The sequence below is a fragment of the Mesoplodon mirus genome (assembly GCF_964341445.2).
Source record: "Mesoplodon mirus genome assembly, chromosome: 13".
Classification (NCBI taxonomy): domain Eukaryota; kingdom Metazoa; phylum Chordata; class Mammalia; order Artiodactyla; family Ziphiidae; genus Mesoplodon; species Mesoplodon mirus.
Window position 1 is genome coordinate 27528634 of NC_138989.1, and position 25929 is coordinate 27554562.

At 53.5% G+C, this 25929-nt stretch overlaps 2 protein-coding genes across 7 annotated transcripts in view; one reads left to right on the forward strand and one right to left on the reverse strand.

Annotated features, from left to right (window-relative positions):
- The window catches only part of TXNRD2 (thioredoxin reductase 2), a 34618-nt gene extending 27588 nt beyond the window's left edge, over window positions 1-7030 (reverse strand). For all 6 annotated transcript variants that reach the window (XM_082641289.1, XM_082641288.1, XM_082641293.1 and 3 more), the window contains exons 1-2: window positions 6868-7030; window positions 4112-4177 (exon numbers count right to left, since the gene is read on the reverse strand). In XM_082641289.1, coding sequence (XP_082497415.1) covers window positions 4112-4177; window positions 6868-6946 — 145 coding nt within the window. In that variant the 5' untranslated portion in view covers window positions 6947-7030. The remainder of the gene's footprint in view (window positions 1-4111; window positions 4178-6867) is intronic.
- On the forward strand, window positions 6944-25699 carry COMT (catechol-O-methyltransferase). The gene is made up of 5 exons (XM_082641294.1): window positions 6944-7035; window positions 19948-20289; window positions 21009-21202; window positions 21438-21569; window positions 24924-25699. Exons 2-5 carry the CDS (start codon window positions 20001-20003, stop codon window positions 25122-25124), a joined length of 816 nt encoding a protein of 271 aa, XP_082497420.1. The 5' UTR covers window positions 6944-7035; window positions 19948-20000; the 3' UTR covers window positions 25125-25699.
- The last annotated feature ends 230 nt before the right edge of the window (window positions 25700-25929 follow it).

Genomic DNA, 25929 nt, shown 5'->3' on the forward strand with positions numbered 1-25929 from the left:
AGCCAGCCCTGGTCCCTGGCCGTGACGGCCCCAAGGGCACGCCCCACTTGTATGTCACGAGCTCACGAGTGTTTGAAACACTACAGAACATGCTTGATTCATGGCTACCAGCTACCAAGATAGAACCAAATTTTAGAAGTCTTCATTAACAAAACCATTTCATTCATCTGAATCAAGATGGGATCCCAGTGCTTGATTTAAAGTCTCCGGCCAAGGGGACACCTCAGACATACCAACGCCCGGCTCCCAGGTCTGATCAGGATGGAGCAACGGGGACCAGAGTTAGCCTGCTGCTCAAAATAACCAAAAATCCTGACAAAATACGTGAAATAATGGTTTCAAGAAACTGAATAAACGAAAACAAAGGCCAGCAATCTCTGAGAGACAGGAAAGGGACGAGGTGAGCCCCGTGACCAGAGAGTCTGAAGGACACAGCACGGAGGGGGCCCAGGCAGGTCCAGCAGGCTCCCGGGCTGAGAGTTCCTGGGACAGAGGAGAGAGAGGAGAGAGAGGGGAAAGTACCTAAGGCCGGGACAGTGCTGCTCCCAGAAGCCAGCCTGGAGAAACGTTAACTCCTGGAGCACTGGGTGAGCATTAGGAAGGTCATGCCTCAGCAGTTGAGAATAATTAGCCCTAGACTGGGCACAGTGCCAGAGCGCCTAACAAATCTTAAGCAGAAGACTCAAAAAGATCAAACTGTCTGTAGCTATATCCCAGAACATGTCCAGAAATATTTCTAGGAATATAAAAATATCCAGAAACCAGCAAGGTGAAGTCCAAAGTGTCTGGCACTCAAACTAAAATTACCAGGCACACAAAGAAGCAGGAAAATACAGCCCTTAAAGGGAAAAATAGTCAATGGAAACTGACCAAGAACTGACACCAACGTCAGAATTAGTGGGAAAAAAAGTAAAACAGGTGTTTTAACTGTATTCCACATGTTCAAAAAGTCAAGAAATAACATGGAAGATAGAAAAAAGGACCCAACCCAGTTGAACTGTAGAGATGAATACTGCACCGAGTGGGGTTCATGGTCGAGTAGACATCGCACACTCTTTTATTAGTGAATTTGAAAACAGGAATAGAAACTATCCACAATGGAAAGAGCGCTCACGGGCTCTGGGACAACCCAGAGCAGCCAGATGCTCAAGTGCCTTACAGAAAACGGTGCAGCATCTGCAGTAACCTTTACCTTAAATCATCTCTAGATTATAACACCTAACACAACGTTAACACTACGTAAGTAGTTGTAAATACAGTGTAAATGATAAATAGTTGCCAGTATGCAGCAAGTTCAAGTTTTGCTTTTTGGAATTTTCTGGAATTTTTTTAAAAATATTTTTTGGGGGCTTCCCTGGTGGCGCAGTGGTTGAGAGTCCGCTTGCCGATGCAGGGGACACGGGTTCGTGCCCCGGTCCAGGAAGATCCCACATGCTGCAGAGCGGCTGGGCCCGTGAGTCATGGTCGCTGAGCCTGCACGTCCGGAGCCTGTGCTCCGCAATGGGAGAGGCCACGACAGTGAGAGGCCCACGTACCGCAAAAAAAAAACAAATAAATAAAATAAATAAACAAAAATAAAAATATTTTTTTGATCTGTGATTGGTTGAATCTGTGAACGTGGAGACTGTGGATACAGAGGGCCGGCTGTACTGTCCCCTTGAATTCTATACTCAGAGAAAATATCTTTTTAAAATGAAGGCAGAGTAAAGATGTCTTCAGACTCACAAAAGCTGAAAGAATTTATAACCCCTAGAGCCACATGACAAGAAATGTTCACGGACATCCTTCCAGTAGGAGGAAAATGATGCCGGGTGGAAATTCAGATCCACAGAAAGGAACGGAAGCCCCAGAAATGATGACCACATGGGCAGATGTGTTAGCTTTTTCCTTATCGCTGAAATCTCTTCACAAGGTCACTATTTAGGGACTTCCCTGGTGGCGCGGTGGTTAAGACTCTGTGCTCCCAATGCAGGGGGCCCGGGTTCGTTCCCTGGTCGGGGAACTAGATCCCACGTGCATGCCACAACTAAGAGTTTGCATGCCACAACTAGGGAGCTGGCGAGCCACAACTAAGGAGCCCTCCTGCCACAACTAAGACCCAGTGCAACCAAATAAATAAATATATAAAAATAAAAACAACAAAAAAATAATCAGTATAAAAAAAAGATCACTGTTTAAACAAAAATTGTACAATGTGCTGTGGGGTTTGTAGCATGTAGAAGTGGAACGTGACTGGTGGGAGAGTGTCACCTGAAGGGGGACCATGACACGGAAAGGTGCACCCGGAGGCAATGACCTCACCACGTCTGCATGTTAATCCACAATGCACCAAAGGCCTAAATGTAAGAACTGAAGCTGTGAGGCTCTCAGAAGAAAACAGGCCTAAGTCTTTGTGACCTTGGATCGGGATGCTGTTTCTTGGATGTGACACCAAAAGCACAAGAAACAACAGATCAACTGACTTCATCAAAATTAAACACTTTTGTGCTGCAAAGGACACCATCAAGAAAGTGACGAGATAACCCCCAGGATGGGAGAAAGTAACTGAGAATTATGCATCTGATACGGATCTAATATCCAGAATATACGTGTGTGTATGTGTGTGTGTATTCTCATAACTCAATAATGAAAAGGCCACTGAACTTAAAAATGGGCAAAGGTTCTAAATAGACATTTCTCCATAAGTATAGAAATGGCCAATAAACACATGAAAAGATGCTCCATTAACCATGAGGGAAATACAAGTCAACTACAATGAGATACCACCCACTTCTCACCTACTTAGGATGGGCTACGATAGAAAAGACAGTAACAGGTGTTGGCAAGGATGTGGAGAAATTCGAACCCCACACTTCCTAGTGGGAATATAAAGTGGTGCAGACACTTTGGAAAATAGTCTGGCAGCTCCTCAAAAGGTTAAACCTTGAGCTATCCTATCACCCAGCAATTCCACTCCTGGGAATCTGCCCAAGGGAAATAAAAGCACACGTCCATACAAAACTTGCAGGTATGTTCAGAGCAGCATAACTCATAACTGCCCCAAGCAGAAATAACCCAAACATCCACCAGCGGACAAGTGGATAAACAAAATGTGGTTCATCCACACTATTCAGCCCTAAAAAAGGAACGAAGTACTAACAGACGCTGTATCACAGATGAACACTAAAAACATCATGCTGAGTGAGAGCAAAACCACACGTTTCTATGAAACATCCAGAACACAGGCCAGTCCATAGAGGCAGAAAGGAAACTAGTGGTAGCCTGGTGCTGAGGAGGGGAGGGGGACAGGTGACTACCAGTGGGTACAGAGTACCTGGGGGTGATGAGATGTTCTGAAATTGGTGGTGGTGATGGTTGCACAACTGTGAATATAAAATCCACTGAAATAGGCAGTTTAAATGAGTGATCTGTATGGTGTGTGACTTGTACCTCAGTAAAGCTGTTTTAAAAATATGAAACACTAGGGATAAATCTGACATAAGATGTGAAAGACCTGTATATTGAAATGACAAAATACTGCTGAAAGAAATGAAAAAATACCTAAATGAGAGATACATCACATGACCCAGCTGTTCCACTTTTAGATTATCCAAGAGATTTAAAACACAAAGAGACACACACACACACACACACACACACACACACACACACACACACACACGAATGTTCACAGCAGCACTGTTCACAACAGCCAAAAACTGGAACAACCCAATCCACAGGTGAATGAACCAACCAAACGTGGTCTAGACATACAGTGGAATACTTATCAGTAATGAAAAGGCGTGAACTCTAGATACACACAGCAACACAGATGAATCTCCAAATAATTGTGCTTTGTGGGAGAAGCCCAGAAAGTAAGAATACACACAGCATGATTTCATTTAGACAGAATTTTAGAAAATGCAAACTAATCTACAATGAGAGAAAGCAGATCAGTGGTTGCCTGGGGTTGCAGCGGGAGGAGTGGGCCAACTGCAGAGACAATGCATTCAGCTCCTGGCTGCTCAGGAGGATCCCCACCCAGCCTGGAGAGCACCACTGCCCTCTCCAGGAGACCTGGAAGCCTGCAGGCCCTGCCATGCTGGCAGGATGCAGGACGCAGGACACGTACCTTCCTTGGCACAGGCTAGGCCGCCGGATCCCCCGCCAATCACCAGGAGGTCATAGCATTGCCGCCCTGCAGGGGTGAGGGGGAGACGTTGAGAAGGAAGGACCAGGAGCAGCCTGGGGCGCGATCCCAGGAGGCCACAGTTTCCAGTGTGGTACAGGGTCCACTTTAGGGGATCGGAGTCCCATCCTGTGATGGTATGGGGTGACCACACATCCCCCAGCAGGCAGGAGGCAATGAAGGGGTGCATGTTGTCTGTCCAGGTCCCGAGACTAAGCAGGTGAGGCTGGCGGGGGTGTAATCCCCATCTCCCCACATCAGGAAGGTAACTGAACTGGCAGGACTGCCCTGAACTCAACTTCACCCAACGTTCTAGCAGACACGGGATTAAAACGTTTGTCTTGACTCCACCTGTCTTTCCGTTGTAAAGGTCACCCTCTGTCACCAGTGAGGGAGAACAAGGGCGGCCCCTGCGTTGGGCAACACGGCCTGGCCTCTCTCAGTGCCCGGCGGGGCCTGGCAGGACAGCGGCTCTGAAATGCCTCTGGGTTCCTTGGAGGCCATTTGCACCCTCTACCCCTGCCCCCAGCACAGAGGCCGCTGGAGTCCTTCCTCCCTGCAGAAGCCACTATCCGTCTCCTGTAAATGCTGGCATGGAAGGCAGGCCAGAGACGACTGAAGCAGGGGGACGGCAAGGGCAGGTGTGTCCTTAGGTGTGGCCAACCTGTGAGAGCCCCGAGCTGGGGACCCACAGCACCAGGCTCCGGCCTGCTCCCCATGGAGGGAGGAAGAAATAACAAGATCATCAGGAAGTGGGGAGGGAGGCAGGGAGGTCGAGGCAGCTAGGGGCTGCATCCAGTTGCTCTCTCATATCCGCTGCTCAGGGAGGCTCTGACCAGGAGAATGTCCCTACCTTCCATGGCAGATGCCCATCCCTCCTGCCGCCACTACAGGATCTCGGCTGTGTCACCCCACAGCCCCACTCTGTCAGGCAGAGGGCAGCGCGAGCAGCTGGCTGCGCGGATTGTGGGCTTATCTTTGGCGGTGGGCTCTCCCCACGTGCACGCCCAGCAGCCCTGTCTGTCTGATAAGCACTTAGCAGAGGCCTCCGTGGGGCCTCTGTAGGCTCCACTGCAGGAAATCTGCCTTTAAACAACTGGGGGGTCTGGGTAGACTGTGGGGGAGGAAGGGCCCTGAAGGACCCCAAGATGGGCAGGGCGGGTGCTGCCCTTAGGGTGTCAGCTGGGGACGCACCCGTGCACTCTATGGGGTGCCCTGGGGCACCTCACAGCCTGGCTCCCTTTCCCGCATGCAGGGGCTCAGCCGGGAAGGTGTGTCTGGCCCTGTGTCCTGAGCCCACCCTCTTCTGATTTTCTGCTCCTCCCTGAACACAGCGGCTGGTATGGGGCCTGAAAAGAGCGGAGCCCCAACAGGACAGGGAGGCCTCGGGAACAGCGTTCTGGGGAGGTGGAGGCCCCCGGGAACCCACAGGCCGCTGGCCACCTCAGGAGCCACCTGGGGGAGCGTCCCCATAGCTGTCCCCCCTGCACGCTCTCTGCTGGCAGCAGGGGTTAGGGGACAGGTGACACCGGCATCATGGTCACTCTGGCTCCTGTTCAGGGGCCACGTCTGCCACCCCCCTGCCTGGATGGGGCAGGCATGTTCCTATCATGAGCTCTGGGGCTGAAGTGGAGGCTGAGGCTCAAAATCAGACCCTGCTGACTAGGTGTTGGCACCGTCCCCAGGCCCTACTTGTTCCTCCTCACCCTGGCCCTGGGGGCCCCCCTTCTGCCCTTGAGTGTGGGGGCAGAACTCTGGGTGCATGGCCTCCTGCCAGCCTGCATGGCCTGGGCTGTCACAGCAGCTGCAGCATGAGGACTGAGGGCTTTAATCGTGAAGGTCCTGCCTGACACGTGCAGCAAGGGGGGCCCAGGGGCCAGCAAAGCCACCGAGAGCAGCCCTCCATCCCCACCTCAGGAGCTGGTGACCGCCTCCCCAGACTCCGCAGGTATACCTAGCCCTGCTCCCCAAGGCCGGGTGGCACACAGCTGGCCAGGGCCGCCAATCTTCCTCCCACAGCACCCTATCCGTGAAGGAGCCCTCCCCCTGTCCCTGCTCCAGCACCTCAGCACTCACTCCCTGTGGGGCAGTCCAGGGGTAGGGTCTGGGGGATGGTCCCTGCAGGGATGTGGTGGGGAGAATGTTGTCATGCGTGGGACCGGCCACACTACGGTGGCACTGTGGCCAGCTCTGGGGGAGCCCCCCAACCGGGAACCACCACCCCACCCCTGCCCTGTGTGCCCAGCCGGTGCTCAGGACCCTAGCAGGCCCAGCACTCGCGGTCATCGGATTGCTGTCTGGTTTGGTCCATGACCCTTGGTGGCTCCAGAAGGACCAGCAGAGTGTGCTCCGCTCCCCCATGGCACCCACAGAGTGCAGACCGCCGGACTCAGCGTCCCCTCGATTCCCTGCACGTGCATCTATTGAGCACCTGCTGTGTGCGCCCACGGGGCCTTGGGGAGGAGGTGGGAGGCCTGTCCAGTGGGGTGCGCAGGGCGCGAAACCTGGTGACCTCGGGAGATGAGCCACCGTCACCACGGTCGGGACCACAGGTAATGCTGGGCCGGGGGATAGGGAGGCGGCCACTCTCCCCGCGCTGTTCCCCGCGGGGAAAGGCCGCCGGCGCGGACCCCTCGGCCCCCGCCCCGCCTCCCCGCGCGGACCCCGATCCTGCGCCCGCCAGCTCGCGCTCCGCAGACCTGCCGCGCCCCGCGCTCCGCCCGGCACGGCCCGCACGCGCCACCGGAAGCGCCTGGCAGATTCCCACAGCGCCGCCATCGCCGCCGCCGCCGCCGCAGCCTGGGGCCTTGGCCGGGTCGGGCTGCCCGCCGCGCTGCCTGCGCCGACGACCGACGGAGACGCCCAAGGTTGGTGCGCGCGGCCAGGGGCCCACCCGGCGGGGTCCGGACGGGGAGAGGGGTTCCGACCCGGGGCGAGGAGCTTCGAATGGGGGGCGGATCCGGGTGGAGGGATCCGCCTGCGGGGGGCTCCGACCTGGGCGGGGGATGTCCCTGGACATGGGGTGGGTCTCCGGAGGTGAGGTGGGGTCTCCGGACCCTAAATGGGGGGGTCGGGTCCCCGGATCTGGGGCAGGGTCTCCGGACATGGAGGGGGGCTTTAACCTGGGGTGGGGTCCCGGGACCTAGGGTGGCGAGGTCCCCGGATCTGTAGTGGGTCTCCGGACATGAGGTGGAGTCCCTAGACCTTAAGTGGGGTGGGGGGTGGGGGTGTCCCAGGACCTGGGGTGAGGGGCTCTCTGGACAAGGGGTGGGGTCTCCTGACATGGGTGGGGGCGGTGGCACCAGGCTGGTGGAGGAAGGGGGAGTCGTGCTGCAGAGAGAAAGTCCACTTGGGCACAGAGGCCACCACAGGGCTTGGAGACCGCGACCCCAGGCGTGTTGGCTTCTGGGAGGGCTTGGCCATGGGAATGGGTTGCGGAGTCAGGGTCTGACTGTCCTTGGGTCCTCGGAGAGGGAGAACCGTGGGGGCCTGGGCGAGGGCCTCAGCCAACTGGTAGCTCTGGCAGTTCCCGGGGTGCCCTGGGGCCTTACCTTTTGTGGGAATGGTGGCCCTACCAGAAGGGGGAAGCCTGGGTCCCGACCTGCCCCAGACCAGCCTTTGAGTTTTGAACAGTGGGATTCCTGCACGCTGCTGCCTCCACTACTGGAGGGTCTGAGGGGCTTGCCAGGAGAGTGGGTCAGATAAACACAGAGGACATTGGTAACTGCACAGTTGGGTAAAGACCCCAGCACCCTCCAGACTTGCTCAGAGGCAACTGGGCCTTTTAAGTATGGGTGGGGGGGCATCGGGGCTCGAGACTCAGGGGGTAGAAAATACAAAAAGTGCGAAGAGGCATGGGCCATGTGACTCCCACCTGAGCTTGCCAACTGGATTTTGACTCCTGCCCTCCTGCAGAAGCTGGACGGTGTTGCTAGAAGTGATGAGCTTGTCAGGCGGGCACCGTGGGGGGCCAGGGCATTGTAGGGAAGTGGCCTCTAGCTGTGAAAGGCAGTCAGCGTTTGTTCCAGTCTTTACAGGAGGTCTCTTGGAGAAGAGGGCTCAGAGGGGCCTGGCTGGGTTCTGTCTGGGAGCATCTCCTTAGTGAACGGTCGGAGCCAACAGTAAACCCGGGTTTTCAGTCCTGAGGCCGGCCAGTTGAGAAGATTTTAGACGTTGAGCTCTCAAGTCTCTAAGTGGTGGAGTGAGGCCGTGATGGCAGTCCACTAGATTTCCTGGTTTGCCTGTGAATGTTTGTGGTGATGTGGAGACCTCAGGGTCGCAGGCAAGGCTACTTCCGTCCGGAGCAGAGCCCGGGAGACGTGGGCATCCCAGTGGGCTCACGCAGTGGCCCACATGTGATGGGCAGTGGTGACCGGTTCTCTGAAGTTCCTGCCACCTTATCTGCCTTCAGCTTCCAGGGCTTTTTCAGACCCTGGAGGAAAAGGGCAGCTACACGACACCTGAGTCCCAGGATGGGTCTGGGCAGTCACACCAGGAGGGAGGGAGGAAAATGGGAAAAATTGATATTTGGAGAGGTGTACCAGATTTTGAAGGAAATGGAAAGGCCTGGGGATCTGCTGAATGCTGACAAATGTTGTAAGTTGGCAGTGCAGTCCAGCGAACAGGCAGATAAAACCTCAAAGGCAATAGACAGGACTGGACTCTGATGACCCACAAGGTGTATTATTTTCTCCACTGAGACAAAATTTCTCTCTGTAGTCACTTCCATTTTTGATCAAAGATAAAGTAAGATTATTCTTGTTTACAAAATAGCTCTGGTCTCACTAGATTTGGGCTGATTCTTTACGTAAGTTCAGCAAGAATAATGGTTGACACACAGCCCTTTTAAAGTTTGCCTCGTGGAGTTTTTTACAGGGAATCTCAGATTGGACATTTAAAAGCTTCCAAGACTAGGAAGTCAAGAAAGTGCCAGCAGAATTCACCTGTAGACTCGAGTGAACTCCTCTCTGCTCAAGGTTCCCCCAATATCCCAGGGTTCCTAGGCCTGTAGGAGGCGACCTTCCTCGCTCCCTGGGAGACTGGGGACCCTGGATGCCCAGCACCAGGCTGGGTTTTCCCAGAGGGCTTTTTAAGCCTTGGTTCCATAAAGTGACTGCAGTTCCTTAGAACCGTCTAGTCATAGCTGAATCCATGTGTCATTTTCAAACATGACATTCCTTGGTAATACAACCAATGTTTTCAGTTATGTCCTATCACAAAGAAAACAGAGTCTTATTAAACCTATGCAAATAACTATATTGCTATGAAAATAAGGATACTCAATAATAGTTTCTGATTTTTGGAGGGATCAGGTACAGAGAAAAACATAAATGCTTCAATTTTGTTTACAGATGTATAACTTACTAGATTGTTATGACTCATAGACAGCTTAAGAGAAAAGGGAAATTTTTTTTTTCTCTAATATCCAGAAAATGGGACATTAAAGAGCCAACAAGGGACTTCCCTGTGGTGCAGTGAATAAGACTCAGCACTCCCAATGCAGGGGGCCTGCATTCATCCCCTGGTCAGGGAACTAGATCCCACGTGCATGCTGCAACTAAGAGTTCTCATGCCGCAACTAAGGAGCCAGTGAGCCGCAACTAAGAATCCCTCGAGCTGCAACTAAGGAGCTGGCCTGCCACAACTAGGACCCGGCACAACCAAATAAATAAATAATAACTTAAAAAATAAACAAATAACTCTTAAAAAGGAAAAGAGCCAACAGTATTCTAAACAGGAGCCATAAAAATTGTAATCATGCTTTGTCAGTTTACTTAGTCTCATGTAGTTAGTTTTGGGGTTTTTTTTAACATCTTTATTGGAGTATAACTGCTTCACAATGGTGTGTTAGTTTCTGCTTTATAACAGAGTGAATCAGTCATACATATACATACATCCCCATATCTCCTCCCTCTTGCATTTCCCTCCCACCCTCCCTATCCCACTCCTCTAGGTGGTCACAGAGCACCGAGCTGATCTCCCTGTGCTATGCGGCTGCTTCCCACTAGCTAGCTATTTTACATTTGGTAGTGTATATATGTCCATGCCACTCTCTCACTTCGTCCCAGCTTACCCTTCCCACTCCCCGCGTCCTCAAGTCCATTCTCTACCTCTGCGTCTTTATTCCTGTCCTGCCCCTAGGTTCTTCAGAACCAATTTTTTTTTTTAGATTCCATATATATGTGTTAGCATACAGTATTTGTTTTTCTCTTTCTGACTTCACTCTGTATGACAGACTCTAGGTCCATCCACCTCACTACAAATAACTCAATTTCGTTTCTTTTTATGGCTGAGTAATACTCCATTGTATATATGCGCCACATCTTCTTTATCCGTTCATCTGTCGATGGCACTTAGGTTGCTTCAGTGTCCTGGCTATTGTAAATAGAGCTGCAATGAACATTGTGTCATGTAGTTAGTTTTCGTTCTGCTTGATCTTGGGAGAGCAGTTCCTAGGCCCATGGGTTTCTCCACTAGAGTTCTGGGTTCTGGGTTCTGATCCTTAGTCCAGAGGGATGGCACTGCCCGAGGTCCCTGCCCAGTCCTTCCGCAGGTCTCTGAGACAAGCCCTTTTTGTTGAGGATGAAGCCCCCTGGCCTGTAGCTGATTACAAATGCTTTGGAGAAGTATCAGAGTGAAACAGAGTTACCTGTATCTGACAAAAGACTTTAAATGACTGTGGTTAAAGAACTGATGAGAGGGGCTTCCCTGGTGGTGCAGTAAGAATCCGGCTGCCAGTGCAGGGGACATGGGTTCGAGCCCTGGTCCGGGAAGATCTCACATGCCATGGAGCAACTAAGCCTGTGTGCCACAACTACTGAGCCTGCGTTCTAGAGCTTGCGTGCCACAACTACTGAGCCCGCGTGCCACAGCTACTGAAGCCCACATGCCTTGATCCCGTGCTCTGCAACAAGAGAAGCCACTGCAATGAGAAGCCCGCACACTTTAGCAAAGAGTAGCCCCTGCTCACCGCAACCAGAGAAAGCTCATGCACAGCAACAAAGACCCAACGCAGCCAAAAATAAAAATTAAAAAAAAAAAGAACTGATGAGAGGTCATCATAAAAACACAATTAACAAGGAAATTTGGGTGTTTCTGTAACATACACACCATTCTAAATATTAACTATAATTATGAGTGATAACATTATACCAGAACATATAGAAAGCAAACAAAATTTCTAAAATATTTATATTAATAGTGTTTACCTGTACAAATATAACGTATGGAAAGTTAAGATTCTCTTCTTATTTGACATTGCTTCCCATGCAGTTTACCATAACAGACAGACCTAATTATTATCTTAACAGACAGACCTAATTATTTTTAACATCCCTTCTTTTACAAGGTAAAAGTACAAACCACTGAGATTTTCCAAGGACCCTCTGGGAAATCCCAAAGCCATTTTGAGATCCAGACTTCATTTAGGATTGATTTTGGGAAGACAGAGTTGTCCAAAATGTCAGACGGTTTGAACACTTGATTAAATAGGATCCCAGCTCACTGCAGAACAAGACTCAGTTATCTCCTTAACCAAGTGACAATACGGGAGCTCACTCACAAGTAGTAACAGGAGGAAGCAGGACTGCAGACCTGGGCTTTTGACCAATGGGGACACTCAGTTCTCCCGAGTGGCAACGAGGGGTACAGGGAATTATTTTAAGACACAGCTTTGTTTCCTAGGAAGATTATTCAAAAGGCAGAGAGAAACCTTTTACAATCTCTTATTAAAAGCAGACCAATAATCCAAGAAATCTCATTTTAACAGAGAGGAAAACAAGCTCTAGTTTTGTATCAGTATGCTATTGATGGTAAAGCTCATTTAAGAAAACTTTGTATACAAATCCATTTAACCTTAGTCAGCTGTAACCTCACAACACAAAATTCCTTTTCCACAAACCTTCCACCACTTTCTATGTCCATTCAGGTTTGTTTCCCTCTTTTTTATTTTACTTGAGGACAAAACGACTCTCCTTCCCTAACAAAAACACGTCCTACATTCTCTGCATACTTTTCACATAAGAACACATCCTATTTTCCAACTTTGTGTACCAAGTTGTTTCCCTTTGCTTTGTATCTAGTAGTAGTTTTATTCTCACACACTGATTATAATTTTTAACCATTAGCAACCTTTATTTTACAGAGAAAACTAGGAAATAGGCAATTGCAAATTGTCTGTCATATCCCAGTATTCTGTAGCAGATTAGCAAATTTTATGAATATAACATCTCGTAATCTGTAAGGTAGATGCTTTTGACAGTACAAATTGTTTAACTGTGGCAAGAATATGTTTATTAACACACCCAAATGTCTTTAGCTTCTTTGTATCATATAAACATGAGAAGCCAAAAGTATATAAACTTATGCCTAATAATGAATGTTTCAGCACTTTATCTTTTTAAATTAATTGATTGATTATTTTTGGCTATTGGGTCTTTGTTGCTGTGTGCAGGCTTTCTCTAGTTGCGGCGAGTGAGGGTGACTCTTCGCTGCGGTGAGCAGGCTTCTCATTGCGGTGGCTTCCCTTGTTGCTGAGCACAGGCTCTAGGCACGCGGGCTTCAGTAGTTGTGGTGCACAGTCTTAGTCGCTGCGCAGCATGTGGGATCTTCCTGGACCAGGGCTCGAACCCGTGTCCCCTGCATTGGCAGGCGGATTCTTAACCACTGCGCCACCAGGGAAATCCTCAGCACTTTATCTTATTTAGAAATTATTTAGATATTCAATGAATATCTGTTATTTAACTTAACTTGGCATAACTCTAAGGTTGCAAGTTACCAAAAAGATTTTGGAAAATGTTTTTAGGCAGACACATTATAAAACACAATTATTATTGAAATAAAGTTTGTCAGAATAGTGACTAGATTTGATTTAAAATCAAACTTACGTGTAAAATCTTAAATGTCTAGTGGATAAAATATTAGCTATTTGACTAGTAAACCAAGTAGAATAAAAATGTGTATTTGCACTATGTTTAATGTTGACAACTCTAAAGATACACCTGTTTTATGAAATGAACAATATTAAACTAGTTTTATTTAGCAAAGATTTACCAGATTACAGGAACTTGAAAAACAGTTGAGTTGGTCCTTATATTTCAGGAGTTTTAGGAAGATTTAATTTATGTAAGTGCTTGTTCCTCTCGAAGCCAATTAGGATAGAACTCCTTTAAGGAATTTTATAACTTGATTTGGTAATACCATCTGGAGGTAGGGAAATATCATATATATATATATATATATATATATATATATAAACATACAATCTTACATAAACATACAGACAGATGCAAACAGAGATGGTTTTCTTTAAAAAAAAATTTTAGCTATGCGTCAGACATAAATACAATTATATAAAACTCACTAGTTTATGTAAGAGTTGGACCTTGTCTTTGCTTTGTTTTATATTTTTATCCAAATCATGTTGTGGCAGGTGGGGCAGGCTAATTACCTGTTCCATATGAGGCCTTAAAGCTTCCCACCAGCATCTGTGGGGACACCTTTAAGATTTTTTCTTCCCTGATATATAATCGTAGGGAGGCGTAGACTAAATGTTTCCAATTCACTTTTTTTTCCTTTTCAGCCTCAAGTGGTTGCTTTCGGGGGTCCCTGAGTCCCTTGAGAGCCCCCAGTGGGGCAGGGCCCAAGGTTTCAGGGGCTGGGGGATTTTAGGGGCTGGGGGGAGGGGAAAGGCCCGGAAGGGACAGAGGGCAGAGGAGGCAGGGGCTGGGGGAGGAGGGAGTGGAAAGGGGAGCCACTCAAGACCACCTTATCCTTAGCAAGGATGCTGTGCCGACCAGGAGGAAGTGGGCAGAGGCAGCCCGAGTGCTGCTCCGTCCGTGGGGCTGCAGGGAGTCCCCAGGGAGGAGCAGAGTGGCCCCCAAGGGCCAGGAGGGACTCCAGCCCAGGAGGTGCTCTGGCCTTCCCCTGCCCCCTGCTTCAGGGGTAGCACCTGTCCTCACTGTGGTCTGTGGACGTGCCTGGAGCCAGAATCACAAGGAAGGGAGATGAGCCTGTGGTCCCTGGGCCTCCGCGTCCCACGGGGTGTACACGGGCATTGCCTGAGCGCACAGCTTTGCGTGTCCCCGGCAGACACCCAGCTCCTGGACCCCCTTCACAAGGACCCTGGCCAGCCCACACTTTTGCCCCCAACTGTTGCCTGTGCTCTGAGGCCTGCCCTCTGGGGACGCTGCGCCCCTCAAGCCCTTTCTCCGGGAGGCTGGCTGGCCTTGTGTGGCTCCTGGAGCCCCCACACAAGTGCCATATGGCCCACCCTCGGCTTCCCCACGAGTGTGGCTGAGGCCCAGGCATCCACTGCTCTCCAGACAGGGGGAGGGCCACCCGGGCGCCACAGCACATTCAGCTCTTTGCAGAGGGGCCAGAGGCATTCCCAGTGTCTTGATGGACCTTTCAGACAAGCCTCGGAACCCCGGGACGGAAGATCCCATGGCTCTGGGTGTCCGTGCCCCGATTGCCGGTCCCCACCTGGGTCTGAGGGGGGCCAGGGCCCTGGCCAGCGTCTGCATTGGACCCTTGGGGGGATTATCTCCAGGAGGATAAGTGGTGATAGGAGATGAGGGAGGGCGTGGTTTGGGGGTTGCAGGGGGAACACTTAAGAATGGGCTTGGGACTTCCCTGGTGGCGCAGTGGTTAAGAAGCCGCCTGCCAATGCAGGGGACACGGGTTCGAGCCCTGGTCCGGGAAGATCCCACATGCCGCAGAGCAACTAAGCCCGTGCGCCATAACTACTGAGCCTGCGCTCTAGAGTCCGCCAGCCACAACTACTGAAGCCCGTGTGCCTAGAGCCCGGGCTCCTCAACAAGAGAGGCCACCCAATGAGAAGCCTGCACACCACAACGAAGAGTAGCCTCCACTCGCGGCAACTACAGAAAGCCCGCGAGCAGCAATAAAGACCCAACGCAGCCATAAAAATAATGGGCTTATAATAAGGAAGGTTTGCGGGGTGGGCTGTTGCTGTTGTGGTTTTGGGAGAGAGGGCCTGCCCCTTACCCAGGTCCACGTGCTGTCTCTGGGGAGATGGATGCAGGGTATGTACATACACTGGAGGTGTCGGAGGAAGCTCAGGACAAGAAGGCCTTCCCGGGCCTCCCTGGTGGCGCAGTGGTTGAGAGTCCGCCTGCCGATGCAGGGGATAATGGGTTCGTGCCCCGGTCTGGGAGGATCCCATATGCCGCGGAGCGGCTGGGCCCGTGAGCCATGGCCGCTGGGCCTGCGCGTCCGGAGCCTGTGCTCCGCAACGGGGGAGGCCACAGCAGTGAGAGGCCCGCATACCGCAAAAAGAAAAAAAAAAAAAAAAAGAAGGCCTTCCCCTCCTCCCGAAGGGGGTGAGTGTGCACTGTGGGGCGGGCAGCAGGCTGCCCCCAGGCACCCAGTCTCAGGGGGCAGGCGGCCAGAGGACAGAGAGACTGGGAGCTGGGCTGGTTTTTCTGGATCCTGCTTCCTAGTGGGGAGTGGTGTGTCCCTTTTTCTTTTTGGAATAGGGAGGACCAGAAACAAGGTGTCTTGTTTTCTTGGTTTTCCACTGTTTTTACTGTAGTAAAACATACATAAGTTAAAATTTACCATTTTAACCATTTCTAAGCGTACAGTTCGGTGGCGTTAAGTGCATTCACATAGTTGGGTAACCATTGCCGCTATTTTCAGCACTTTCTCATCATCCCAGGCAGAAGCTCTGTCCCCATTCAGCAGTAATTACCCTCCTCCTCCCCAGCCCCTGGCAACTTCTGTTCTGCTTTCTGTCTCTGTGGATTTGCTTCTTGTAGGTATTTCATATGAGTGGAAACATTCAGTATTTATCCTCTTGTGTCTGGCTTATATCACTGAGCATAACGTCCTCTAGGTCCATCCATGATGTAGCAGGGTGTCAGCACTTCCTTCCTTGTGGGATATGAATCAGGGCTGCATTCATCTTAATAGACAAGTGATGCCCCAGTGTGCAGATAGACCACACTTTGTCCATTCGTCCGTTTCCATTTGTTCGTCCCTCGGCTGCTGTGACTCACACTGCTCAGAACGTGGGTGGACAAGTGCAGGTTCAAGTCCCTGCTCCTAGTTCTCTTGGGTCCACTCCCAGAATTGGAATTGCTGGGTCATATGGTGACTCTATATTTAACATTTTGAGGAACCACCAGCTTTTTTCCACAGCAGCTGCTCCGTCTTACGTTCCCATCAGCCGTGCACGAGTTTCCGATTTCTCCACATCCCTGCCAACACTCGTTATGTTCCCTTTTTTGGGGGAAGTCATCCTAATTTGTGTGAAGTCGTACCTTGTGGCTTTGATCTACATTTCCTTAGTGACTAGTGATGTTGGGCACCTTTTCGTGTGCTTATTGGTTGTTGGTGTATCTTCTTTAGAGAAATGTCTATTCATGTCCTTTGCCCATTTTCTAACTGGGTTGTTGTCTTTGAGTTGTAGGAATTCTTATATATATTCAGGACTTTAAACCCTCATCAGATATGTGGTTTGCAAATATTTTCTCCCATCCCCTGGGTTGTCCCTTGCTCTCTAGATAGTGTCCTTTGATGCACAAAGTTTTTAATTTTAATGAAATTCTATCTGTTTTTCTTTTGTTGCCGGTGGTTTTGGTGTCATATCAAAGAATCCATTGCCAAATTCAAGGTCATGAAGATTTACTCCTACGTTTTCTTCTACGAGTTTTATGGTTTTATCTCTTAAAATTAGGTTTTGGATGCATTTTGAGTTAGTTTTGTATATGGTGTGAGGTAAGGGTCCAAGTTCATTCTTTCACAGGCGGAACTCTAGTTGTCCCAGAACAATTTCCTATGGAGTGGTCCTGGCACCTTGTAAAACAATCATTTGATCATAGACGTGAAGGTTTGTTTCCAGCCTCTCAGTTCTGTCCGTTTGTTCTATGTGTCTGTACCACAGTGTGTTAATTACTGTAGCTTTGCAGTAAGTTTTGAAATTAGGAAGTGTGAGTTCTCCAACTTTGTTCTTTCCCAAGATTGTTTTGGCTATTGTAGGTCCCTTGAGATTCCATATGATTTTTAGGATGGATTTTTCTATTTCTGCAAAAATGCTATTGGACTTTTTTGGTGAGAGTGGCATTGTATCTGAGGGTCACGCTGGGCACTGTTTACATCCTGACAATGTCAAGTCTCCAGTCCATGGACATGGGATGTCTTTTCATTTATCTGTGTCTCCCTCAACTTCCCTCTCGCTATCATGATGCTAAATGTGTCACCTGTGGAGGCCTCATGAAGGTCCAGCCTCCTCAGCAAAACCGGATCGCCACAGCAGCCTCTCCCAGGACTGCCCCTGTCCTGAGGCGAGAGCTACCGGGAACAGGACACAGCATCCTGCACAGAGCTTTGCCCCTTCCCCTCACTGCGGTCGGGAACCATGTTTGGAAAGTGCACTTTGCAAGCCCCTTAAAACCTTTCCATCATGGTGTGTTTAGGACACACAGAAACAGAGGGTTCGAGGGTGCCCCTCGGTCATCGGCTCTTACCTTCTGGCCAATGGCCCCTTTGTCCTCCTGTCAGGGTAACTGGGGCTCTTTATCTCCCACCCTGGGCCCAGAGCCAAGCAGGGCGTTGGGATCCTAGGGTCCCAAGGCCACCACTGGGTACACCAAGTGACCTCACCGTGGCTCTTTGGAAGGGCAGAGCAGAAGACACTTGGGTACGAAGACCTGAAACAAGAGGAGCCCTCCATGTTTTGTTTCCCTTTAGAGGGTTCTCCATGGCCCTGAAGCGCTTCCTCCAAGTGTGGCTTCCTTCAGTGGCTTTATTTATTTATTTATTTTTAAAATAAATTTATTTTTGGCTGCGTTGGGTCTTTGTTGCTGGGCGTGGGCTTTCCCTAGATGCAGCAAGTGGGGGCTACTCTTTGTTGTAGTGTGCAGGCTTCTCATTGCGGTGGCTTCTCTTGTTGTGGAGCACGGGCTCTAGGCACACAGGGTTCAGTAGCTGTGGCACATGGGCTCTAGAGCGCAGGCTCAGTAGTTGTGGCGCACGGGCTTATTTGCTGTGCGGCATGTGGGATCTTCCCAGACCAGGGCTCAAACCTGTGTCCCCTGCATTGGCAGGCAGATTCTTAACCACTGAGCCACCAGGGAAGTCCCTGGAATATTCCTTCTTATTTTTGATATTTATGTGTAACATTTATTAGTTTTTTTCATCAACCCAGAGAATAAATCAAAATGATCCAACATCTCACCACCGCTAGTGAAGATAGTCATGATACATAAAGCAACACAGGTGTGGTTAGGGGCTCCTAAGCTCGCAGAAAGGAGCACAGTGAGCAGTTCTGGTCACTTCAGGCCACTCGGCCCCTCCTTGTTGAGTCCTGTCACCTGTCCCTGGAAGAAAGCGCTGTGCCTTAACCCACGGCGCCTCCCCTGTGATTCCCCCACCTGCCTCCTGGGTGGTGGTGCGTCCTGCCCCGTGGGGCATGTGCCTCCTTAGCCTGCAGGGCAGTGCCAGGACCAGGGAAACCAGGGAGGCCGTCCCTGGAGTCCCGGACTGGGGGACGCTCCAGGCTACGTCTCACTGCCTCTCTGCTCTCACTTGAGGGCCAGACCGGCCTCCGGGAGGGGCCCACGTGCCAGGACTCTGGTCACCTTCAGGTTATGGTTCCTGCTTAAATTACCTAAAGGCAGGAGAACCTCACACAAATTCCATCTGCTTTGCTGCTGAGCTCAGAGGAGGGGCGTGGGGGGCAGAGCCATCTGAGGAGGCAGGTCTGGTCAGTGGCCTGGGAGTAGAGCAGGGCGTGGACCCCACCTGGGCCTTTGTGTGTGCAGACTCTGACCTGCTGACCACGGGCTCACTGTGCCTGGTGTAAATAGGCCATGTGGCCTGAGACCACTCAGTCGTCTGGGTGTCCAGGCTCCCCTGTTCATCCCTGCTCTGCCCACCAGGCCCCCTCCTCGTGGTCCAGGGCATTGGGGTTTGGAGCCCTGAGCTGTCCTCGAGGGGTCTCCCCTCCAAGATCCTTGGCCTGCCCGCTTTCCCATGTGCCTTTCCAAATGGGAGCTTCCTGGGGAGTGGGGTCCTGTGTGGCCCCTTCCTGTGCATGACCCCTGCGTGACTGCAAGCCCCAATGGAAGCTTCCCACCTTCCTCTGTCTTTCATCCTTTTCCATTTTAAGGTCTCTGCTCTGTGCCAGCTCAGCCTTGCCATGTCTCAGGGGCCCTGGGCCCCTCATCTGACTGGGACCCCAGCTACCTGCCTAAAGGGTCGCTTGCCAGGGGGAGGCCTGTCTCGCTCCCACTGTGGTGTGGGTGGCAGGGTGGCCTTCCTCCTCAAAGGGGAAGAGGGGACAGACTGGCCCTGTGTGGTCGTCCCCTACGGGAAGAGCCAATGGGCTGTGCCCTGTGTGCCTGACTTGGGGGCTCCCTGTGTCCTTCTCTGGAAACTCACAGGGCCACATGAGCTCCTGGAGTGCCCAAGGGGGCTGTGCTTGAGGCTGGCTTCCCCTGTGCTGTGTAAACAAGCCTCAGGCCATCTGTGTCCCTTGTCAGAGCCACCTGGGAAGCCGCGGGGGCTGGGGGAAGCCAGACACACCCGCTCCCTACCCGGGCTGCAGCCCCAGCGGGAAGTGGTGTGCAGGTGGGTGGGGCTGTGGCTGTGCTCACCTGGAGCTGGCCACCAGGCATGTGGCTGGCCTCTTGAACCTTGTACCCCCATCAGCACGGGGGGGTGGCCGGGGGGGTCAGTGGCAGCACCCCCAGACTGAGAGCGTGGGTCAGCCAGGAGGGCAGGTTACTAACACCGTGGTGACCATGTGCTCCCAGGAGTCCTTCAGGCTGCAAGGCCGGGTAGAGCCCCGCCCATTGCCCCATCTCGGATGCTGGAGGCCCCGCCCCTGCTGCTGGCAGCTGGCGCCCTTGGCCTGGTGCTGCTGGCGCTGCTGTGGCTGCTGCAGGCCTTGCGACTCTGGGGCCTGTTCATCATTGGCTGGAACGAGCTTGTCCTGCACCCCGTCCGCAACCTCCTCATGGGCAACAGCAAGGAGCAGCGTATTCTGCGCCACGTGCTGCAGCACGCGGTGGCCGGGGACCCGGAGAGCGTGCTGGACGCCATCGACGCCTACTGCTCGCAGAAGGAGTGGGCTATGAACGTGGGCGACAAGAAAGGTGGGCAGTGCGGCCGGCACAGGTGAGGGTCAGGGGCTGTGCAGAGCCCAGACGCCCACGTTGCTGTCCCCACGAGAGGGTGGGACATTTGATAAACCCCCCCCAGGAGGTGCTGTTCAGGGGGCCCCTTGCCAATGCCAGTCAGAGGCAACAGCAGAGTCTCCACGTGGGCCCTGCACTCGCAGGCCATCAGGCAGAGCCAGGTGTCAGCACAGGGCGGGCAGTGGGTCCCTGGGTGTCCTGGCTGGGCCTGAGGGTGTATGGAGACCCTTGGACTCTGCCAGGCACAGGCACCAGGCCCCCACTGGGCTGCCTCCTGACCTTTGGACTCCAGCCTGGGGCACAGGCAAGTGCCGCACTACACCCCCTGGAGTCAGGCCCTGGGGACAGACGTGACAGCAACTGTCCAGCCCCCTTGGACCTTCTGACAGTGTCCAGCTCAAGGGAGCCGGGGAGGCTCTGAGTGCAGCCTGGGGGCAGAGTGGGGGCTGGACAGTGGTTGTCACGTCTGTCACGTCTGGGGGCTTCCACAGAGGGCAGCTCTGGGTTAGGACGAGTTGCGGGCAGGGAGGAATGGTGGAAAAGAGAGGGAGCAGCGTGTGCAAAAGCAGAGGCCTGAGGGGCCAGGCACTGGGAGGGGCTGCTGCTCAGTCAGGAAGGAGATGGGCCAGGACTGGGGTGGGTCACCCCCTGCCTGCTCACCCCACTCCCCTCCGTAGGCCAGATCGTGGACGCCGTGTTGAGGGAGCAGCGTCCCTCGGTGCTGCTGGAGCTGGGTGCCTACTGTGGCTACTCGGCCGTGCGAATGGCCCGCCTGCTGCTGCCTGGTGCCCGGCTGCTCACCATCGAGCTCAACCCTGACTACGCCGCCATCACCCAGCAGATGGTGGACTTCGCAGGCCTGCAGGACAGGGTGCGGCACCATTCCTAGGGTGACAGATGTGGACACAGGTTCCAGGGGCCAGGAGGGCAGGAAGGGCCTGGGCCACACCCCGGCGGCTCAAGGCCACGTTTACCCAGCTGGCCCGCATCCCCGGTCCACAGAGCAGGAGACTCCCAAGGCCCCCAGAGGGAGGGGCAGAGCAGGAACCTGTCTCCCAGAAGCCCCTTGGACACTCAAGAGTCTGGGTGGGGGTCTGTTGTTCCAGGTGACCGTTGTCGTTGGGGCGTCCGAGGACATCATCCCCCAGTTGAAGAAGAAATATGACGTGGACACTGTGGACATGGTCTTCCTCGATCACTGGAAGGACCGGTACCTGCCAGACACACTCCTCCTGGAGGTCAGTGTCGACTTAAAAAAAATTGCAAAATGTGAGAGTAGCAAGTTAAGTTTTATTTGGGGCCGAATGAGGACTGCAGCCTGGGAGACAGGACCCCCGTAGCTCTGAGAAACTGTTCCAAAGAGGTAGGGGGGAAGGTCAGTATATATGTGATCTTGGTGAAGGGGGAGTACATGCAATCGAGCGCATATTTTTTGGCCAAATGTTTCTGCTAGTCACGAGGAGCGGTCATCACCATGAAGGATTTTAGTGTTTTTCTAGATACAAGGAGATACAAGAATTGGGCTCATAAAATCTTCTCCTGAAAATATCTATCTGAAGACCTGTTCTGCCAGTTTTTCCCAGAGCACAGAGTGCCTCATTTTAGCTCTCTACCTGAACTCCTTTCAGTGGGTGTTGACAGTCAGCAGCTGCAGCAGCAAATGATTTAATCCTTGTAGAGGTAGATGGTAAGTGCCAATGGAAAATGCCAATTCATAGTTGACAGGAGCCTTGCGCCCGCCTAGCCGGGATGGGCCCAGCCAAGGGCGGCCCTGGGGGCCCGGGAGGCTTGGGCCAGCCTGCCTGCGGTTAGGACGTGGAGGGGAGTGCGGGGCCCTGGGCGGGGTGGCGACTGGAGGAAGGGGGATCCCTGCAGGGCAGCCTGTGCCAGGGTGGCTGGGAGGGGTGAACACCCGGGGCTGCAAGGGCTTGGGCCGGGGAGACAAGAGGGAGGCAGCCTAGTGGCCACGCGGCTCTCCTGACTGGGTGGCAGGTGCCGGCCAGGGAAATACGCGTCTCCTGCCCACCTTCCTCCCCAGACTCCTTGTTGTACGCCCCATCGCCCCCGTCCCCCCGTGCCCACCCCCAGGCTGTCCAGCCTCAGTGCCAGCTGCTCCTCCGGCACCACGTGGTAGCCTCCGGGAGGCTGCCTCACCCCCAGGTGAGTGGAGCTCAATATTGATGACCACCACCTTGTCCCTCCCTTGTCCCTCCCGACCACCACGCTCTGCCCCACCACGGCCTCCAGCCCGGTAGCCACATGGGGCTGACCCTTGTTGTCAGTCCCCTGCTCGCCCACCTCGGCTCCCGCACAGGCCGGGCATCGCCCGGCACAGGGGGACTGTGGCCATGGGGGGCACGGCTGCTTGAGCCATAGCTGGGGCCGGGCAGGACCTTGCTCCAGTGGTGTTGGCGTGGGTGTAGTGGGCCTGGTGCCTGGACGAGGTGAGAAGGAACCAGCCCTGGCTCGGGTGGTGTGAGAGGGTGCAGGATGGTCTGGGACTGGGCAGGGTGGAGGCAGTGGGCTAGGGCTGTGTGTGGAGGGCTTGACCACACAGGCAGGGCACGGAGGAGGGCTTCAGGCAGGTGAGGGCAGGCTAGACCTGTCTTCCGGAGAGATCCTGTTGGCTGTGTGGAGTGGGGAGGGGTGGCGGTGCAGGGGACCCAGACCAGGAGCTGCACGGGGACCTGTGCTGGCCGAGATGGGTGGCAGTGGGGGGCTGGCACAGAGGCCCTCAGGCCAGAGCCGGGGCGGCCGCAGGGAGCACATCTGGGCAACTGAGCAGCTGGGCCTGCGTCACCGGGAGGGGCGCTTTCAGCAGCTTTGGGGTGTGTGATAATTACGGGGCCTGCATTGATAGAAAAGCAGCAAATATTGCCCTTAGTAACTAGGAAACTAATAGTTTTCTCAGTGCCGCTTGTTCAAAGCTGGTAATTATCTCAAAAGAAGAAAAGTTGTGAATTGGGAACGTGCACTCTGAAGCCCTGCAGCCAGGCTCTGCTTGGGCCTGGCTCCTCCCCCTGGGTTGGGGTGAGGGGCTGGGAGGGAAGGTGGCTGTTCAGACCAGGAGCTGCTTCAAGGCGGCCTCGGTCCCCCATTGCTCCGGCCTCTCCACAGGCTGCTTGGGTGTCCTCCCAGCAGGGCAGCTGGCTTCCCCCAGAGCCAGAGACAGACAGAAGCCACACGGTGGCCTGAGTCTCAGCCCAGCCCACACCCTGGGCGGAAGGGGGGAGGGTCAGGGAACAGTGGACCCGGCTCTGGTCCTCTGAATGCCGTTCCTTCCCTGCGGCCAGCACACAGCCTTACTCGGACGTGGGCTTCTGGCCAGAACTCTCCAGGGCTCTGTACCCAGGAGGGTGGCACAGCTTTTGCATCCCTCCTCCGTGATTAACTTGTGGGTTTAGCACCTGACTTGTTGAGCCCACCTTGTCCACCTGCATCCTTCAGAATGAGCTCCAGCTCGCCTTGGGCGTTTCCTGCCCAGACCTGAGATGCCCTCCTGGGGCTGGGCAGGGCGGGGGGTGGGGGGCGCCTGCTCCCAGGCTGCCCTTTCTCATCAAGGTTGCTGGGAAGTTCCTTTTTTTTTCCTAAGAGAAACGCTCCATGATTCAATAGAGGTACTTTGTTCAAATTCTGGCTCATGGGTTGTCCCAGCCTCACTGATCTCACAGCTGTGTTTTCCACTCTGGCCTGAGGGCCCTTGGCCTCTCCCTCAGCCCATGGGCCAGAAGGGAGGCAGCCACCACCAGGGAGACTCGAGGGCTGCACAGTGGACCTCGCATTCCTAAGTCACCAGGGGGTGCCCGTCTGCCCCTGTGGTCCTGCTGGCAACTTAAGACACGCCTGGGGCCCTTGCTTGATTTTGCTTTCTGCGTTTGGGGTTGCTTTTTTTTTTTTCTTTTTCACTTTTATTTGATGATCATGTAAAGAAAACTCAGCTACCAACAGAACAACTGGGCCGTCCCTTCACCCCCTCCCCCAGGCAAACATTTCCTCTCGAGGTATTTCCTCTTTTGATTTTTGATGTAATCTAAGCATCTCCTCGCCCAGCGTAGAGAGACTGCAGAGGGACCCGGGAGGTCCAGCCGCTCCTCCCTCTGCAGAGCCCAAGCCCGGAACACTGGCCAGCTGCCCGGGGCCCAGGCGCTGGTGGAAATGGGGTGCCTCAGAGTGGACCCGAGGGCCAGGCTTGTGGGTGGGTGGGGAGGTGTGCCCCATCTCTGCCCCCCAACAGTCACCCTGGTCAGGCCGGATTGAACCTCCAGTGACCGCTGACAGCAGCCCACACACTGGGCACCAGGCATCTCTCTGACCTGGAGGAGCCCTGTGTTCCTGGCACCCGGTGACCAAGGGACCCACTGGCCTTAGTCACCACTGTGGCTTTCCCAATCCTGGCCCCGTCACCTCCTCCACTCACACTTCCAGCTAGCGCTTAGTAAGCACCTGCTGTACTGAGGATGCAGGAGGAGCAAGGAGACCCCCGCCCAGCACAGCCCTTTCCTGCTGTGGCCGCTGCCAGTGAGGAGCTGGCACAGGGCTGACCCCAGGTTAGGCCACCCTCACCTCCTCCAACCGTCCGTCTGTCCCTGCAGGAGTGTGGCCTGCTGCGGAAGGGGACAGTGTTGCTGGCCGACAACGTCATCTGTCCGGGGACACCAGAGTTCCTGGAGTACGTGCGTGGGAGCAGCCGCTTCGAGTGCACGCACTTCAGCTCGTACCTTGAGTACTCGCAGGTGGTGGACGGCCTGGAGAAGGTCGTCTACAAGGGCCCGGGCAGCCCTGTGCAGCCTTGACCACCCACCCTGCCCCAGCTCCCTGGCCAAGCCGGATTCTGAAGGGTGTGGTGGCCCTACTCCTAGCTGCCCCATGTCTGCAATGTGTGCGTCTGTCCTCAGTGCAACACCCTCAAGGCCTGTGAGGCCCAGGCCTGCCCGCGCTGGCCCCTGCATGTGGGTCCACCCCAAGCGCGACCAGCTGACCTTGCAAAATCACTGCAGTAAATCTGGAAAGTATCTGACTGTAAAGGCCAGCTCAGGCAGGTGGTGTCCGTGATAGTGTCCCACCCCCCCCCCCACCCCCCAGCATTCCCGTCACGCTTCTGATTCAGGAAGTCAGAAGTCGGGGAACTGGGGCTGTGCACTCACGCAGCCTGCCCTTGAGGTCTGCCGTCACCAGGTGGCAGCAATGCCTCAGGGATGGCACCATAACCAACAACTCACCCCACACTTCGGACTCCTGAGTTCTTTCACTTCCTTTTTAAGAATGAAATGCAACTTCTTTACTAAAATCATCTGTTAACAATCTTATATACCAATATCATGTTTAAAAGATAGTAAAATAGAAATTAAAGATCTAAATATTTAGGTAAGAGATGAACTGAGTGCTTCTTTTCAGCCACTGTGATGATGCTTCTTTCCTCTGGTGTCCTCAGCTTTGCACCAAACACAAGCTGCTCCCCTTGGCCAGATGCTAACACTGCAGACTGGCCGCAGCAGTGCTGGAGGTCGGCCTTGCTCAGTACTGCTCCCGTGGCCAGGCCTAGGGGACCTGTTACAGCCCCATGGGGATGTCTGCAGGCTGGGGTGAGCCCCACCTGGG

What these genes read in the sequence shown, in the direction of transcription:
- COMT (XM_082641294.1), top strand. Translation starts at nt 20,001, where the DNA reads ATGCTGGAGGCCCCGCCCCTGCTGCTGGCAGCTGGCGCCCTTGGCCTG. An exon ending in GAACGTGGGCGACAAGAAAG is followed by an intron (nt 20,290 to 21,008) that starts GTGGGCAGTGCG and finishes TCCCCTCCGTAG; the next exon opens with GCCAGATCGTGGACGCCGTG. An exon ending in CAGACACACTCCTCCTGGAG is followed by an intron (nt 21,570 to 24,923) that starts GTCAGTGTCGAC and finishes CTGTCCCTGCAG; the next exon opens with GAGTGTGGCCTGCTGCGGAA.